The following is a 19842-nucleotide window of genomic DNA, read 5'->3' as shown; positions in this document are numbered from 1 at the left end:
AATCTGTACCATCTATCACTATAGTTAAAAGATATTTGAAAGCCTGTCTATTTAGAACAGTGCACATGTTTTAATAATCAATTATGGTTTTTATTAGGCATGGCATACAATATGTAAGATTCTAATGGCATGATAATCCTAAATAAAAATATCACAGTTTCAACGTATTGTGATTGCTGCTCTAAAATATGTGCTTTTCAAATGTCTGAGTAAAAAAAAAAGTTCTCTTTGAACACAACATATTTTACTTTAGGAAACATTTAAAACAATTTTGGAACAGTAAACATGTCAGGGTAAATAATTCAAATGGATCTATGACTTCTGCTGTCTTCATTAGTTTCAAAAACACAGATTTCTTTACAATTTAAAATTGTCTTTGGATATAATTTCTGCTAGAGATACTGTTGTCTTAAAACACATAATAAAAAATCTTATTATATATATATATAATGGGAACGGAATAGCAGAAAATCTTGGTGGTTTTAAAACCTTGACTTTTCCTCCCATGCCTAGTTTATATTATGCTTTTACTCAGTCCTATGCTGCGTATCTTGACCAGGACTCCCTAGAAGGGATATTGTATATCAATGGGTCTGTCTTGGTTAGATAAATACTGTAAATAAAAAGGTGTACTCTGTGCAATATTTGTTGGATTAATACAACGTAAACAAAAATGTCTACCATGGAAGACATGACTTATAAACGCTCATTATTTTTATCTTCTATTTTCTAACAGGCGATTGCGTTACCTCCCATTGCAAAATGGCCCTATCAGAACGGCTTCACCCTCAACACCTGGTTTCGCATGGATCCTCTGAACAACATCAACGTCGACAAAGACAAACCCTACCTTTACTGGTGCCTACGCTTTCATACGATTATTTATAACTTTGTCAACTCTTAGAGAAAACTTGCTTAGTGGAAAAGAAAATGACCTTCAGGGCCTTCTTCTGTAAGTAAATTAGTCTGAGTGGCTTTGTTTTAGCGTTTAACACAGAAAAAGAGAGAGTTTGTGCTAGAGAGAGCGAGCGAGAGAGAGAGTTCTGGCTGCTTTGCCACTTATATAATGAGCTTTGTTAGAGGATTTTGTTTTCTGATGATGCAGTGGATTATGCAAGTATAAAAGGGAATTAGGTCAGATTCTGCTGATTAGACCAATAGGTGTTTTGAACCCGGGGCAGAATGTTCTGGAATCACTGGAAAATCTCTGCAGAGGGACACCCGGGTGGAAATAGACATTAATTTGGGCTTTTAATGTCAGCCAGGCAAAAAGAGCATCGTATGTAGAGACTTGTGGGTAATTAGAGAGCAGATCAATAGCACAGGCGCGTGTTTATTGGCCCGGGTTCCAGGAGCGAGGGAAAATGGTCCTTGAGGGAGAAGGAGTGAGTGCGTTTTAAAAGAGAAACAAGAAGGATAGTGTCCATTTTTGAACAGCCTTGGTCTTTTCGAGAGATATTTGTAGGCGTCTTGCTTTGATATTAGTTCAAAATAATTTGCTACATGGTTCACATGTCTGGTTTCTAATCTTTTTTAGTTATTCCTGAGTTCAGGATATATATTTACTGAGAAATTGCCCCAGGCTTTTTACAAGAAGGTTACAAAACAGAGTTGTTGAAGACTGCTATGCTAACAACGCTTGCTACGCTTGGGTTTGAGAGCGAGCGCTGTGTCCTTACTGTTTTGCTGCCAGATCTGTTGCCTGGAGCTGCCAAGCGCAGGACTGCTCACACAAACTCAAGAGTTCAGTTTGTACATGACACAGATTCAGAGTAAAAGGAGATGTTCTTGAAGAAAAACACAATTTTCATTCAGACTTGTACTGTGCTCTGTAAGACACTGTAAACAACCTCTTGGGCTGTTAGTTTCCTTGTTTGTGACAGTTTATAGTCCTTTTTGTTGGGATCAGACAATACAAAACTGTCTTTGATATTCTTTAAGAAATCTTAACTGTATCTGTTTGGTAACCAGCAAATGCGCATCAGAAACGTACAAACCCTGTTGTGAAAACATCATAGAGCAGACATTTGACTGACTTTAGAGGAGTTTTAGATACTGTATGTCACTGCTGAAAAAGCTTGGTCAAGCAGCATTACCAGGCAAAGAGACCAGTTAAACCAGGGGTGCCCAAACCTGCATATTTCGAATCCAACCCCAATTAAACACACCTGAACCAGCTAAGCAAGCTCTTTCTATAAATGCTAGAAACTAAAAGGGAGGTTTGTTGAAGGAAGTTGGAGCGAAACTATGCAGGACACCGACCCTTCAGGACTGAATTTTGACACCCTGAGTTAAACAAACCAAGACAAGCAAACCACAATACACTTTTTTTTTTTGTTTTTTGTTAAACAAGGTTCAGTAGAACCGTTAAGCTGAACTAGAAACTTAAACTACATAAAATGGTTTCCAGGATTAGTGAAACTAGTGTTATCCTGATTTAACTGATCTGAAGTTCCCTTTTCCAATTGGAAACAGAATATATAGACCGGGACACAAACTAAACAAACAAACTGTTCTTAAGGGGATTGTTCATCCAAGAGGAAAATTGACTTATCCTCATGTGGTTTGAAATTTTTATGAGTTTCCTTTCAATACAAAAAAAAAAAAATAAAATAAATAAAATAATAATATTCTGAAAAGCTTGGAAAAAACAAGCCATTGGCATCCATTGCAGAAAAAAATACTTTGGTAGCCAAAGGGTTCAGGTTTTCAATTGTGTTTTAATTAGAAGAAAGAAAATCAAACTGGTTTAGAACAAGTGGTATGATAATTAATTGATGACAAAATTGTCATATTTGGTTGAACTGTCCCTTTAAGGAGGCTTGAAGTGTTTCTTCGGTATAGTTGTCGGTTACTGCTGTTTTAATATGTTTTAGTTTTTACTTGTCCAAATGTTCTTACCCTAAAACCACAATTCAGAGCCAGATCAATAGAAAACAATCTGATGTCCAATTTAGATTACCAAACAACATTACTATATTGTTTAGGTTGTGATTTCACTTGCTGTGCTAAACAAGTATATCTTCAGTAAGCACGAGAGGGTTTGGTGGTCAAAGTAGGTCTAAGATGGTCTTAAGTAGTTTATAATAATCTCCCAGCTTTTCTTTTAGAGTTATGCTGATCTCCCAATGTTATACTGGTTTAGCTGATCAGAAAACCACTTTTTCCAATCTAATCAGTTGAACAGGGCTCCTACAAAAACCTGTATAAGCTTGTTTAAAGTGTTTTGTTTTCACATGGTTGAAAGTTACTTAAATGGTTCTTATATACCTTATATGGTTATTATATACTGTATCGTATATGGTTGTTTGCTGTTCATAATTAGTTTAAGATGGTTTCTCATGGCTAAGCTGGAAAAAGTTTAGCTCCTCCTCACTTTATATCATAAACATAAACACCATAAACCATTGAACAGACAAGGTCTAAACAATGGGAAACTGTCCGGTAACCGATTAAAGGGACAGTTCACCCAAAGATAAACATTTGCTCACAATTTTCTCACTAACAAGTGGTTGCAAACGTTTATGAGTTTCCTTTTCATGCTAAATACAAAATAATTTAATTAGAAAAATGTTATTATTGGGGGAAAAATAAATACTGTGGAAGTCAATGGTTGCAGGTTTCAAATATTTTTTTTTTGTGTTCAACAGAAGAAAGAAACTCCTAAAGGTTTGAAACAGGGGCGAGTAAATGATGACCTATTTGTCAGTTTTGTTTGAACAATCCATTTAGTTTTGGCAAACTGTGTTTATTTGGACCTTTTTTCCCTCAGGATAAGCTAGGAAATGTATGTAGCCTATGACAGTGTTCTATTGTATTGTAAATGTATTTATTGATTTCTCAATCTTAGTTTCCGCACAAGCAAAGGCATCGGCTATTCTGCACATTTTGTGGGGAACTGCTTGATTGTGACATCGCTGAAGTCGAAAGGAAAAGGCTTCCAGCACTGCGTGAAATACGACTTTCAGCCCCGCAAGGTAGGCTTTCATTTCCCACTTTGATTCTCACTCCCTCTTTCCTATAGCAGCGTCAGAAATAATCTACTGATTGTGCCATGAAAGACTAAGAATTGAGTGGATGCACTTGTGAATTTTCTTGCTGCGATGCTCAGTGAAAATCATGAAGCTTGCCGGAGGATGTATAATCCAGTTAACTGGGCTAAATATCCTGTTTACAAACTGTTGCAGAACCCCAGGACATGAGCTATAACTGAGGGCATTTTCTCTATTTGTTTTGGTTTTGTTGAATCGAAGGGAAATCTCTTGGAAATCACTTCACACAGCTGCTGCAGTTCGGAAACATCTGTCTAATAAATGATTTCCCTCTTTCGACTCAATATTTAATGCTCTTAGCTGGTGTAATCTTGAAAAAATGTTAATAACTTGTACTTGCTGGTTTTGGGCCTATAGGGGAAAGGGCTTGCCAGGATCTTGAAGTTATTTACCCCAAAATTGATTCGTACAGTTACAGTCGTAAAGTCATGGGACCTGGTTTGTAAATTGTGTGGTCACGTTTTGCTTTGCTGTGATTTGATAAAATAAAAATAAAATAAAATAGTAAATACAAAATAATGTATTAATTTCAAGGGCAAATAATAATAAGATAAAATGATAAAAAATAAATAAATAATACAACAAAACAATGACAGAGTTAATTTATTAAATAAATCAATAAATAAATGCATATATTAATAAATAAATTTATTAAATGCGATGTCAAATAATAATAATAGTATTCAATAGCTATAAAATACAATAAAAAAACAATATATACAAAAATGTATTAATTGCAAGGGCAAATGATAATAAAATAAATGATTAAAAAAATGTAAAATAAAATAAAACAACAAAACAATTAATGAATAAATAAATAAATAAATAAATAAATACATGAATAAATACAAATATTAATAAATAAAAGTATTAATTGTAATGGCAAATAATAATAGTTGTAGTGATAAAAAAAATAAAAAAAATAAAATTAAATACAGAAAAGGAATAAAAATAATAAATAAATAAATAAATAAATAAATGAATGAATGAATGAATGAATGAATGAATGAATGAATGAATGAATGAATGAATAAATAAATAAACTAATTAATTAATTCAATTTAGTTCAATTCATCTTTATTTGTATAGCACTTTTACAATGTGGATTGTGTCAAAGCAGCTTCACATAGAAGATTATAGTGAACTGAAAGTGTCAGTTCAGTTTTCAGAGTTTAAGTTCAGTTCAGTAAAGTTCCGTTCAGTTCATTATGATTTAGTATTCTCATGAGAGTTCAAACACTGAAGAGCAAATCCAGCAATTAAATGTATTAATTGTAGTGGCAAATTATAATAGTAGTAGTAATAAAATTAAATACAATAAAATAAAATAGAGAAAAAGAACAATTAAAACAATAAATAAATACAATTAAAAAGTAAATAAACAAACAAACAAACAAACAAAAAATAAATAAATAAATAAATAAATAAATTGCAGTGGCAACTAATTATAGAAGCAGTTAATTGTAATAAAATAAAATAAAATACAATATAGTAAATTAAATAAAAAAATGAATAATAAAAAACAAAGTAAAAAAATTAAGACAATAAATAAATAAATAGATTTACATATGTGAAGGTGCAACATTGCAGTAATTGCAATGACAAATAATAATAATAATAATAATATTAATAATAATGATGATGATGATGATAACAAAACGCAGCACTATTTGCAGCACTGAATATATTCATTTTCAGTTTATTCTATGCATTTTGTGGAATAATATGCTGATGCACAAATAAGCCAATTTGATTCAGACCTCTTGTGGTCTAATAGTGATATTATTTGCTCATTGCATTATCCACTGTTGCACGTGAAGATGAACAGTTTAATTCTTCTCATCTACTGTGGTTTTAACTCGCAAAGGGTTATTTCATTATCTTTCCTTGTTCCTAATCATAACTATTGATTTAATGACTTAATATGAGCAATAACTGGCTGTGTAGCAACTCTATTAGTACAATTTGATGTTTTGAGTGTAACATTTAAAGACTGCAATACTATATGTATATAATCTTAGTTCACCCGTAAATGATTATGTATTTTTTTCTGAATGGATGTGCTGTTTAAAAACAAAAAGAAAAACATTAAAAACAGATTAAATACAAAATCTTATTAGAAGTTTATGATGATCCAAACACACAAAGAACATGCTACTTGCCCTGAATGGGTTGTGCTTCATTCCATAGTGTGTTTGAAACACTCAAGCATATCGTGAGTCTTGCGTGTGGCGGCACATTAACAGAAATGAAATCTGTAATGACCCTTGTCTCCTGCTAAGTAAACCTGCCTTTACTTCCACACTGCTTTGATTTCCTCTCTGCCTCTGTCTGCTTCCTCTTCTACGCTCACTCAAAATCTGATGTATTATTTATATCTAAATGCAAATTTTACTGCATTAGACCTTCTGCCTGCTGCCCATGAAAACAGGTTGAATTTTGTGCTTCTAGTACCAGAAAGGAAAAATATATATAGAACCCATAAAAAAGTGAAAATTTTGTAAAAATAATAACGTTTAAATAACTATTGTTCATACAAATTATTAGTTTCTTAGGTACTTTTTAATGAATTTATGTTTTATATTTAAGTACAATGTTCTATTCATGAATAAATCATCATTACCGTAGTTTTTATTCTTTGTTTTTAAGTATAATTAAAATAATTCCGTTATTATGAAGTTCAACATAACAAGCATGAAAAGCAGCTGTTCATGTTTACTTTTTAAAAATAAAATAATACAGTAAACAGGTGGATAGGCATAATGTTCATGATGCAATTGTCTTCTATTTTCACTTAATTTAACTAATTTTCATTGTCTCTTTGCCGCAATAGTGTCCTCAGGTGCTGTGTACTAAATAGGGGTTAGTGAAAGAGTGAGTGGTTTTAGACAGTTTTGTTTTATTATTATCATGCAAATAATATCATTTATTTTTTTAAGATTGTTAAATTAGTTTTTTATTGATAAATATTATTAACTTTTCTGTATGTAATTAAATTACTGACACATTTTCAAAATATATAGTATACATGCGGGCAACGCGGTGGCGCAGTAGGTAGTGCTATCGCCTCACAGCAAGAAGTCGCTGGTTCAAATTGGGTAGGCTAAATTGTCCGTAGTGTATGAGTGTGAATGAGTGTGTATGGATGTTTCCCAGAGATGGGTTGTAAGGGCATCCGTTGCGTAAAACATATGCTGGATAAGTTGGCGGTTCATTCTGCTGTGGCAATCCCAGATTAATAAAGAGACTAAGCTGAAAAGAAAATGAATGTACATACTATGCATGTTTAGGCCACAGATATTTATCAAACTATTTTTGTTCAATTTAAATCCATCAGTATATTACATGAAAGTTGAATGAATGGATGAACGAACGAACGAACGAATGAACGAACGTATGATAACCTTGGATAAAAATATTACAGCATCACGGTATTGTAATTACTGCTACAAAATATGTTTTTTTTTTAAATGTCTGGGTTAAAAAACAACAACAATCCCCATGACATATAGCACCATGGTGCTCATGGTGACCTGAGTTCGATTCCAGGCTCAAAGTCTTTTTCCGACCCTACCCCTCTCTCTGCTCCCAATGCTTACCTGTCTGTAGCCTCAACTGTCCTATCTCAATTTAAAGTGAAAAACCCCTAAAATAATTATTTAAAAAAATAATAATAAATGACTTGATTATTTGAAAAATGAAAAAGATTTCTTGAAAATGTTTTGTGTTTAAACAACAATTATATTAAAATGATTAACAAACAAGATTCTGTAATTTAAAAAAAGAATAACAATGTCACATTAAGCATGCTAGGCCATTAGTTTGCATTTTCGGTTTGTATAGAAGCACTGTATGTCCACAGACTCAACACATACATTGTACGTGAGCATGAAGTAACCATTTTCACAAAATCACACTTTTTTTCATGCCTTTAATGGAAAGAAAGCATCCACAATACACTCCTAAGTGTTACTTTTATTTTTATTTTTCAATTTGTGTCTGTAGATTTCAACTACAATACACAATACATAGCCAGTTTTCTCAAAATAGGCTTAATTTACTGATGCACTGACAAAAATTACTTATTGTACTGTACATACACCAAATTTTATGTTTTTTATTGATATATATATATATATATATATATATATATATATATATATATATATATATATATATATATATATATATATATATATATATATATATATGTGTGTGTGTATTGTGATGGTTGTTAAACATGGATTTCTGACTCCTGGCAGTATTTCTGAATTATGGAATGGAAAAAATAAAAGCTCCCCCAAACCCCCTCTGTAAAGACATTTGACTCTAATACAAAAATACAGTGTAAGAATTTCCTCAATTTCCTTATTCAAATAAGTGTATATTTAATTTTAAAAAGCCTCATTTACATTTTTAAACATAACGTTGCTAAAAACTTGCAAATCTATCAATTGTGTAAGTTTATTTACCTAAAGTGTGCCCACAGACCATATGTTTCTCCTGTTCTGCTGTGTTCTTATGTTTTATTTTTCTTCTTCTTGTCTAGTGGTACATGGTCAGCATTGTCCACATCTACAACCGCTGGAGGAACAGTGAGATCCGCTGTTATGTCAATGGGCAGCTCGTCTCGTATGGGGACATGGCTTGGCACGTCAACACTAATGACGTAAGATACAGTATTTTTTTTTTCCATCACTCCATGTCTGTCTGTAGCTGCCGGATATATCTCAGAGTAATATCATGCGCACAGTGGGGTAACTATGAAAGATGCATTGATTTACCAGAAATTTTTCCGAATACATAAATGACATTTATTTCTGCCAGCATGTCGGGTCTGTCATGTTAAGAGCATTATGTGTGATGCAGAAATCAATGTTTTAATCAGCATCTTCCATGATTGTTGTTCTAATGTTTATGTGTTTCTCTTGTTATGCTTTAGAATAATAGCAAAGTATATCTAATAATATGTATAACATTATGATTTATTATATAGCATATACACTCACCGGCCACTTTATTAGGTACACCTTACTAGTACTTTTTTGCCTTAATCTGCCTTAATCCTTAGTGGCATAGATTCAACAAGGTACTGGAAATATTCCTCAGAGATTTCGGTCCATATTGACATGATAGCATCCCACTGTTGCTGCAGATTTGTCAGCTGCACATCCACGATGTGAATCTCCCATTTCACCACATCCCAAAGGTGCTCTATTGGATTGAGTTCTGGTGACTGTGGAGGTCATTTGAGTACAGTGAGCTCATTGTCATGTTCAAGAAACCAGTCTGAGATGATTCATGCTTTACGACATGACGCATTATCCTGCTGGAAGTAGCCATCAGAAGATGGGTACACTGTGGTCATAAAGGGATGGACATGGTCAACAACAATACTCGGATAGGCTGTGTCGTTGACACGAAGCTCAATTGGTACTTATGTTCCCAAAGTGCTCCAAGAAAATATCCCCAACACTATTACACCACCACCAGTGGCCTGAACCTTTGATAAAAGGCAGGATGAATCCATGCTTTCATGTTGTTCACACCAAATTCTGACTCTACTATCTGAATATCGCAGCAGAAATCAAGTCTTATCAGACCAGGCAACATTTTTCCAATCTTCTATTGGCTCTATTAACTCACCAAAATTGCAAATTGTAGCCTCAGTTTCATGTTCTTAGTTGACAGGAGTGGCACTCGGTGTGGTCTTCTGCTGCTATTGCCCATCTGCCTCAAGGTTGGACATGTTGTGTGTTCAGAGATGCTCTTCTTCATACATCGGTGGTAACGGGTGCTTATTTGAGTTACTGACCTCTGGCATCAACAAGGCATTTGCACCCACAGAAGTGCCGCTCACTGGATATTTTCTGTTTTTCGGACCATTCTCTGTAAACCCCAGAGATGGTTGTGCATGAAAATCCCAGTAGATCAGCAGTTTCTGAAATACTCAGACCATCATTTCATCATTTGGGAAATATTTGAAAAAGAAAATTCACAGGAGGGCTGATAATTTTGACTTCAACTCTTCTATATCTTTTTTTTTTTTGCCAGCTCAAGCTACTGTATAAATCAGCCATTGTCTTGTGAATTCGGTGATTAGATTAAAATTCACAGACCTTTGCCTGTGTTTTTGCTGCACCTCACAGAAAGCAGTGTAAGATAATTAAAAGGTTGGACCAGCAGTGCTTAACCTCACATCTCCTGGGTGCTGATTTTGATTAAACTAATAGGCAGGTTTCAGCACAGAATAACATCTCTTTAATTCTACATCTCAATTACACCGCAAATCATTACTCGCCTACTATGAAGTTTGCATACTGACATCCACTCTGTTTCCAAGCCAGCACTCTTTTTTTTGCTCTGATATGTGCTTTTAAAGGTGACAAATCATGAATACCTGACTTTGTACGTGTTTAAGTGCTGTAATCGCGTCCCTGGTGCAACTAACATCCCAGGAAAACTGATAAAAAAATCATGTGGACAAATTTGTCACTTTAATTTCAGGGCCCTTGTAATGTACAATTTTGTATTATACAGTTTAAGTCAGAATTATTTTACATTTTTTCTTTTTTAAATATTTCACAAATGATGTTTAATAGAGCAAGAAAATTTTCACAGTATGTCTGATAATAATTTTTTTTCTGGAGAAAGTCTTTACTTCGGCTAGAATAAAAGCAGTTTTTATTTTTTTAAACACTATTTTATGGTCAGTATTATTAGCCCCTTTAAGCTATATTTTTTTCGATAGTCTACAGAACAAACCATCATTATACAGTGACTAACAATCGCTGTCAACATGGCACAGATAAAATAAATCAGCTATTAGAAATTAGTTATTAAAACTGTTATGTTCAGAAATTTGTTGAAAAAATCTGTTCTTCATTAAACAGAAATTGTGGAAAAAATAAACTGAGGGGGCTAATAATTCAGGGGTTCTAATAATTCTGACTTCAACTGTATATTACTGCCCTTTAATCTGCATGTTTTCATCACTGCTTCATGCATAAGGGTCAGTTCAGTGCTGTTTCTTAAGGATTGATCAATAACATTTTGTTCTATAACTTCATTGGTCTCCACAGGTTATGGGATTTCTGGAATATCATGGAATTTTAAAAGGTCTATTCCTCACATTGAAAGTCATGGAGTCTTTTTTGTTCATGTAATATCTGAGTGTTTTTGTCCCTCTATTTTAGTTAACTTTCCTCAAAATGTATTTTTCCATATCATATTTCTTGTTATAGTTAGGCTATTTTTCAGCTCCATTTCATTCCTTTCTTGCTCATCAGCTTGCAATCTCTTAACAGCATAGTTCACCCCAAAAAAGAAAATGATTCATAATTTACTCTCAAGCCATTTTCGGTGTATAAGACTTTTTTTTGTCAGATGAACGCAGTCTGAGTAGTTCTACATTTTATCCTAGCTCTTCCATTCTGTATAATGTTGTTGCGTGACTTTTATTTTGAAGTTAATCCTTTAAGTCTTGTGCATTCACTAGACTGTACCTAATAATTAAAACCTAATCATATCGTTATTAATTATGTACCTATTGATATGTCAGGAGATTTGGCTTCAAAATGCTCAATTTTAAACCTGGGTGCTAAAAGTAGACAACAGAAAATCTAAATTTAAAGTGTGTGAAACTTCTATCAAGCTGTCAAATATGGGAGAGGAAGCACTTTGCAACCATACAATCAGCACATACTTCAGATTTTTATACGAATCTGAGGTAAATTATCCGTTGTTGTTCTCATAGTGCCTCTTAAAGTCCTACAAAATGATATTCAAGCTAAAACCATTTTAATATTATGCACAACAGCAGAGTGTTTTTCCATTCATTACTGCTCATGAAAATGCAGCTTTTTAGTGAAGGAAAATTAAGAAAAGGTTAGGAAATCTGATATGTGGCTTAGAGATGGAACCCTGACACCCAGAACAAGTCATATTCGAAAAGTCATATAAATGTGCTTGCTAACATGCTGTACAGCTAATGTGGCTAAAGCTAACTCTGACTGTATTGTCAGAAACCAGTGCTCTGTTGTTAGATTAACTTAAAGTTTTTCACCTCAGCGTGATTCATAAACGCACATTTATTAGGCTAAACTTGGGTGTCCAAACTTGGTCCTGGAGGGACAGTGTCCTGCAGAGTTTTGCTTCAACTTCAACACACCTGTCAGGATGTTTCTAGTATATGTAGTAAGAGCTTGATGGTTCAAGTGTGTTTGATTAGGGTTGGAGCTAAACTCTCGGACACCGGCCCTCCAGAACGAGTTTGGACACCCTTTGTCTAAACACTGTATAATCAAGTGACTAGCTATTTGATGAATTTAACCAACCTACTCCACAACTAACCGCTCAGAATTGTCCTGGTTTAATTTAGAAGTTTTAAAGTCTTCCTCTCCGTCATTGGCTGACTTTGACAAACATGTACAGCAAAGCTTATATTCCGCTACTGGTCATTTCTGATAGTTTGGCTCTGTGAGATTCACTTGTTTTGGTGTTTCTGGAGTGTGAGAATAGCATGTAAAAGCTCCGCCTTATTCTGCAAACTCATTTGCATTTAAAGGGACATGCACAACAAATGTATTTTTGCCCACACCCAAACAAGAGCACATTTGACAAGCTGTAATAAATGATCTATGGAGATTTTTGAGCTTAAGCTTCAAAGCTACTTTTTTTAGAGATGGTTTTAAAGAACTCTAAGCTTTTTTCTTCATGTGCTTATCACAGAGTTATGACAAATGTTTCCTTGGCTCATCTGAGACGGCAGATGCCAACCGGGTGTTTTGTGGACAGCTCGGAGCCATCTATGTGTTCAGTGAAGCTCTAAACCCAGCTCAGATATTTGCCATCCATCAACTGGGCCCAGGATACAAGGTATGTATCAGATTCGCCAAAGTGTGCTACACACCAGTGCTTCACAGCCATCACTGATCTCAGAGAAATGTTATTCATCGGTCAGTGACATTTGGTTATTAAATAATGTACATTCCAACATTTTATCCATTCCAACATTAATGGATGAATGAATGAATGAATGAATGAACACATTAATGAATGAACAAATGATATATTGCATTATATATTTATCTTTTTTTGTGTAGACATGTTTTCAGACATGCATGCATTTCAGCCTACACATGCAAGCACAAATAATTAATATGCGTTTCAATATATTAAAATATATATATTTATCCACATTCTCAAGTTTTCCATGTTATTTTTAGAAGAAAAAAAAACATGTGGGGTGGCATGCAATCCATGTTTATAGCATATTATTATACATATACATACATAACATATTATTTAGTTTTAACAAAATAATTTCCCTCAAACATTTTTGTAATTGTAGAAATACAAAACCCACAATGGCAAATATGCTGAATGTCATTTCAATAGTTTAATTGTGTCTGTTTTTATTTGAGCTTTATTTGAACTGTTTAATTATTCCATAATTAATTATTATTTAATTACTAATAAAAACTGCTTTATATTATACAATAATTTATGTCAAAAAGAAGTTAGTCATCTATTTGTAATATCTGGTTATTTGATGAGTGATATATTGGTTATTAATCCACATTTAAACATGATTCCACTAACCTGAGGAAATAACCTCACATTTCTAACAAGACAACATTTCTGAGATTTAAAGCTGACCTATTTTGCAAAAGTGACTTTTATAATGTGTTTTAACCTGGGCTTAATTTGTGCTGGAACACGCAGCAATCAAATCGGGCACCTTTCAAATCTGATCGGGCACCTCATTTTACCGATCCCCCTCATCAACTGCCCCGTTCGCTGTTCACTTTCACTTTCTTCCGTGACTCCTCACCCCTCTTCACTTTTGTCCGCGACACCCCTCTGCATAGACCTCCAACACCCCCCTCCCGGCTCTACTCTTTTTTTGTGCGACACCTTTCCATCCTCGAGTAACATGTTGGATCAGTTATCCCGATGTCTTTCAGGACCTACTCAAATTAAGAACTGGTTTTAACGTAGTTGTGTGGTAACTGCGTGTGAATATAGCCAGCTTCTAAGAGTAAAAAATTATTGTTATTATTATGTTGTATAGTTTTTACAATCAATTCAATTAGACCTAACATTTTACAGTTTGAATTGTTGACTGACTCTTAGTTTATCTAGAATAATAGAATAAGAGTCTACTAAAGTACAGGTAAAATTATATTCTGTGGACACAAGAAAATGAACCGAGTTAGTGGCGCCATCTAGTGGTGGTGTGTGGATCTGTCCCGACATTGAGGTACAATGTATCAACCTATTAAATATTACTTATATATAAGTAATATAAAGTCACTATAAAGAGTCACTATTAAACTGCTAAACATTTAAATTGATAAAACAAAAAAAAAGAAACTTAAATTGTGTGGCCAATAACAAATATTTATATAAATCTATCTTTTTTTTTTTTTTTTTTTTTTTGAAGAGGGGCAGGGTCTTATCTTCCTTCTTTTTTATCCTCTGTTGATCACATGGCTGATAAAAACTGTAGAAACACTTTGATTGGCATTCTCCCTTTGTACATGTCATCAAAGGGGGAAAGCTCTGCCCATTAGTGACAATCTTTCCCTTATTATAGCATAAAGAGCCCTGAGTGAGAAGCAGCCATCTGCCATTATAGTTTTGAATATGCCACTATAAATGACACATAGGCATTTATAGCTCCACCCTCTTTTAAAAAGAGGGCTTGGAGCACAATCTCATTTGAGTTTAATAAGACAGTCACCAAAACGGCACAATTAGAGGTAACACTTTACAATAAGGTCCATTAGTTAATGCATTTAATAACATGAACTAATCATGAACAACACATGTACAGCTTTTATTAATCATAATTGAACATTTACTAATGCATTATTAACATCCAAGACCATGCTTGTTAACATTAGTTAATGCACCATGAGTTAACATGGACTAACAATGAACTACTGTATTTACATTAACTAACGTGAACAAATACAGTACTAAATGTTTTGTTCATTGTTTGTTCATGTTAGTAAATACATTAATAAACATTAACTAATAAACCTTATTGTAAAGTGTGACCCAATTAGGATAAAAGCCTAAAGGGGGGCATTTCAAAGAATTATAATTAACATTTTTTGTGTGGTATTTTGAGCTGAAATTTTACACTCTACACACTCTAGTTCTACCATAAAGACCAGAGAGATAAAAATAGATAGTTTTATTTAATTCCTTTTTTATTTTATCTTATCTTATTTTATTTCATTCTCCAATTTTTTTAATAGTAGTGTACAGTCCTGTGTTATGTTGTCAGTTTATGTTGTTTGATGTAGCACCTTGGTCCTGAAAGAACATTGTTTTGTTTTACTGTATATTGCACTGTATATTGTTAAAAATGACAATAAAAAGCCAACTTGAACTTGAGGTAAATATGATATTGATAAGTCTGATTTAACAAAACATAAGGTTTATTTGGCGGAGACCCTGTCCGTGCTTGAATCAGAAGTTTGTAGATCCAGCTATGACTGCCAAGGATGAAGGCAGGGTCAGAGCTTACCCCCCTAGACAGGTCCAACCTGGTGGTGGTGGTGGGGAGGATGGTGGGTGGACATCTGCGTCAGTATCTGCAACCAAATAAATGAAATGAATGGACAGCTTATTTACTGATTGTGATGAGTGATGTGACATTAGGTCTTCCTAGTAGAACTTGCGCTAAAAGCTACATGGACATCAGAGACTTATTTTACATCTTTTATAAAAGGGCTTTATAGGTTCCCTTTAAAACTCAGCCCAGAATATTGTCCAAATGTGATGTTATAAATCACCCTAAACAGTATTTGTCAGCAGGGGAAATTAAATTAGAAATGGTATATCTACATATATACTCATTACCAAACGACTGTTTGATGAACCTTAGTCTTTTTGTTGTCATGCATTATTGCTTTTAAACTGACGCCAGCAAAGTTTCTCAGTTATGCTTCTTAATGAAGTCCTCGGTTGATGAAGTCTGCCTCCGGATAGTTTATAGTTGTTCTTTTCCTTTCATGTTTCTGACCTTTTGTCGCTAATTCTCAAGGTGCTTTTGAAGCGATTTAGCATTTAATTGCGTCCACGGGGTAAACAGAGCAGGTTACTGTGACTTTTTTTTTCTATTCAAGGCTGCATCCTTATTAAATATGAACCTCTGTCATATTAGTAATTGGGACTCGCAGCAGTTTTTCATTCTCATTGTGCAAAGACTAATTTTCTCTCAAGCACCAGGCTTTGATTAGCAACTCATTATCTGAAACAATAAACCACATGCATGGAACGGATAGCATATGTATCCCAAAAATTACACGACAATTGTTTGAAGTCATTGTTTATGAATGATGAGCCTTTTCTAAATTAATTTGGATCGTCTTTGCTGCTTTGCAGCGGGGGTTTAGTTACGGGCTGTGTAACCTACAAGGATGAAGTAATAACTGCTAAAAAATGTCTTCAGGAATTCTTTTTTTTTTATTTTACCTCCATGTATTTAAGTTCTCTGATCATTATATTATATGGATAGTTGACAAATAGGCAGTAACTATGTTTAGTTTTTGACAATTTTCTGACTTTTTATTCTTTCGCTTTTTTTATTCTGACTTTTTATTCTTTCGCTTTATTCTTTTTTTTATTTTTATTTTTTACATTTTTACTGAATTGTACCTAAAAACATCCTATGGTATTACATAACAAAGATAAAAAAAAATAAAAACTCAAAAAATATACAAAAAGCATGAGAGTGATTTATATTCGTGGACACTTATCTTCATATAGTGGTGTTAAATTTAAATAAATTATGAATAATATATTTTTACTTATCATGCTTTTTCAATAAATGGGGGTTGCTTCAAAGGGTAACTTAACAATTTTATAGTGGATCCAAAAAAGTAAAATTTGTAAACAACTCTGAGAAAAAAAAAAACTTCCTTCACAGGGGCTTCAGTCACATGATCTTGATTAATTAAAGTTTTCAGTGGCATTTACATATTTAAATTAGAAATGAGTATATACTGGAGACAATGTGGGTCTCAGGAACCTAATCACTGGCACATCATTTGGAAATGTCCAATAATAAAACAATTTTGGAAGGAGAATATGGAGTAATACAAAATATACTTAATATTACACTACCCTTTCAATTCATGGTTATTTATTTTTGAAGCTCTTATATCCAAATAAGTAAACCTGAAAAATAATTAATTGATATTTTAAAAATCCCAGCCAAAAAGCAATTACAAGACACTGGTTAATTCCTTGGTTGCAGCTGGAAGGGCATCAACTGCGTAAAACATATGCTGGATAAGTTGGCAGTTTATTCTGCTGTGGCAACCCCAGATTAATAAAGGGACTACGCAGAAAAGAAAATGAATGAATGAATGGTTTCTTCCTGAATCTCCAACAATCCAAATCGTATGTGATATTTATGTGATGGAAAAAATTACATTGACTCCAAATTAATGTATTTAGAAATATCTGGTCCAAGTTGGCTGAATACATTAGATTGCTCCATCCAATCTTATATATAAAACATATTGCTATCTAATTCCCATCCACAAAACAAACATTTCTGATTTACAACCCATTGCACTCCCCCTCTTAATCCTCTGTTTAGATTAGAAATTTACAGCTGATAATAACCAAACTAAAGTTGAGCGAATAGATAAAGATTCAAGCCTCTCTGACCTATATATATATATTTAGTTATTAATATTATGTTACCATTTTATTGTTACATTTATTTTCATATATTTTATTTTATGAAACTTGGGTGGGGGGGGGGGGGTTGTGTTCTGTTACTTATAGTTTGTAAAATAGACATGTTTAGCAATGGGAAATGTACACTCTTTAGTAAAATCATTGTACTGTATACTGTATATTGCTACTATAAATAATGGTATATGGTATTCAGTGAAAAAATGTATCAAGTTTCTATGTTTTTGGGAAAATAAGCAACACGTCACATTTTTTCTGTTGGTGCTGTTGACTTGAAATTTTTCCTGGATGTTGGTTGCAAACAAAAGAAATCCATATATGCAAATAAAAAACAAATCTAATTAGTCTACAAAATTAAGTTATGCATACTAAAATGAAATGACACAAGGAAAAATATCGAACACATAAAGAAAAGGAGGTGAAGAAAGACAGTAAAAGCCCAGACAGCAGCTGAAATCTCTTAGTAGTTCTTCAGCAACCCTCTGCCCTTTGTCATTGTAAATGAATATTAGCTGCTTCAGTCAAACATCTACATTAGCCAACCCAGGCTCATTCTGAAAACGTAGTCTAGCGGACGTTTCTGGAGACCTCGAAATACGTCCCGGGAAGTATGTATGGCGCGATCGGCACTTGAAAGAGACGTTCGAGATATGAAAAAGCGCACACAGTGGCCTCTCGCGGATTCGCGAAAACAAAAACTGCAAAAATACGTACCTCCCGGGACGTATTTCGCGGTCTCCAGAAACGTCCGCTAGACTACGTTTTCAGAATGAGCCTGGGTTGACATTAGCAGGATGGTGAAGATGAAACCAGGCTGGACATTTCAGCAAGACAATGATCCAAAAAAACGGCCAAGCAAACACTCAAATGGTTACAGAGAAAGAAAATTAAGCTGTAGAATGGCCCAGCCAATCACCTGACTTGAATCCAATATAAAATACAAATTATATATCAGATTTGATAGACAAAACCCATAGAACCATCAAGATTTTTACACTCTGTTGAAGAGTGAAGTCTGTGAGCAACTCATGTGACTTCATTGTCTTTATGAGAGGCGTCTTTAAGTATTAAATACATTTTAGTAGTTTTTGTTTTGTTTTATTCTTATGTTTGTATTGTTCTGGTTCAATTCCATGTCAGCAGCTCCTTTAGAAATATTATTTCCTGTAAAAGCATGACGTGTTCAATACTTGAACATATATATTCCTCATTTTCAAGAATTGCCACTAGTAAAATTAGACCTGAGGTATTTACAGTATATATGATTTGACCATTATCTATTAAACAGCTTAAATTTATTGAACTATGCTTGAGACAGTCACACCATGGCACAGTTTTGAGATTTGGCTCAAAAATTTTACAAATGTAATAACACAGCAGTTTTTTTTTAATAACAAGAGGTCTATGGAGGACGAAGAAAAATGCAACCGTATTTTAAATGATGACAATACAAATTATATAGATTTTTGTCACGTGGGATGTTGTAAATGCAACATCATGTCAACAATCTTTATATATTTACTATGTAATTCGAAGTGCAAAAACAGTCCCCAGAATGCCTTGTTTGTTTTCACCCTGTGTGTTTTCAAGCTATCCGGTAGACATTTACACTGGATTTTCTCTAATCACTGTGGGCTGGTCATTTCCCTTATTAATTGCGCTTCTAGACCTCTGATTCCTGCTGGCCCTCACGTCAGCATGACAGGCAGGTTGGCAGAAATAATGAGCAGTCTGCTTCTGGGAGAAAGCAATTACCCACCCCAGATGAACCTGTGAATGGAGTCTCTCAAAATCCGAAAAGGGCCTGTATATTTCAATGGAGTGCCAGCTATCAGGCTGACTGTCAGCTCCACAGTTGAATCCACCTTGTCTGGTAATAGAGCACAGGCCTTTAGAGGTTATGCAGAAGGGCTAGACCACAGAGGCTGGCCTCTATTTGATAGAATATGTGATAAAATGTGATTTTAATTGATGAAGGATTTACCATACAGTGTGCGTTTCTGTCTTGGGTTTGTAGGCAGATTGAAAAAATAAGAAAACAAAACAAACAAACCTGCAAGCAAAA

At 33.9% G+C, this 19842-nt stretch overlaps 1 protein-coding gene across 12 annotated transcripts in view; it reads left to right on the top strand.

Moving 5' to 3' along the window:
- The window catches only part of nbeab (neurobeachin b), a 770985-nt gene that overhangs the window by 146059 nt on the left and 605084 nt on the right, over positions 1-19842 (top strand). For all 12 annotated transcript variants that reach the window (XR_012390920.1, XR_012390919.1, XM_073923810.1 and 9 more), the window contains exons 5-8: positions 737-858; positions 3851-3977; positions 8602-8721; positions 12783-12929. Coding sequence is in view for 10 of the 12 variants with exons in the window: in XM_073923810.1 (XP_073779911.1) it covers positions 737-858; positions 3851-3977; positions 8602-8721; positions 12783-12929 (516 nt within the window). In the remaining 2 variants the exon portion in view is untranslated. The remainder of the gene's footprint in view (positions 1-736; positions 859-3850; positions 3978-8601; positions 8722-12782; positions 12930-19842) is intronic.

This window comes from Danio rerio, chromosome 15 (assembly GCF_049306965.1).
Source record: "Danio rerio strain Tuebingen ecotype United States chromosome 15, GRCz12tu, whole genome shotgun sequence".
In the NCBI taxonomy this organism is placed as follows: Eukaryota; Metazoa; Chordata; class Actinopteri; order Cypriniformes; family Danionidae; genus Danio; species Danio rerio.
This window is presented reverse-complemented; position numbering and strand designations above follow the sequence as displayed.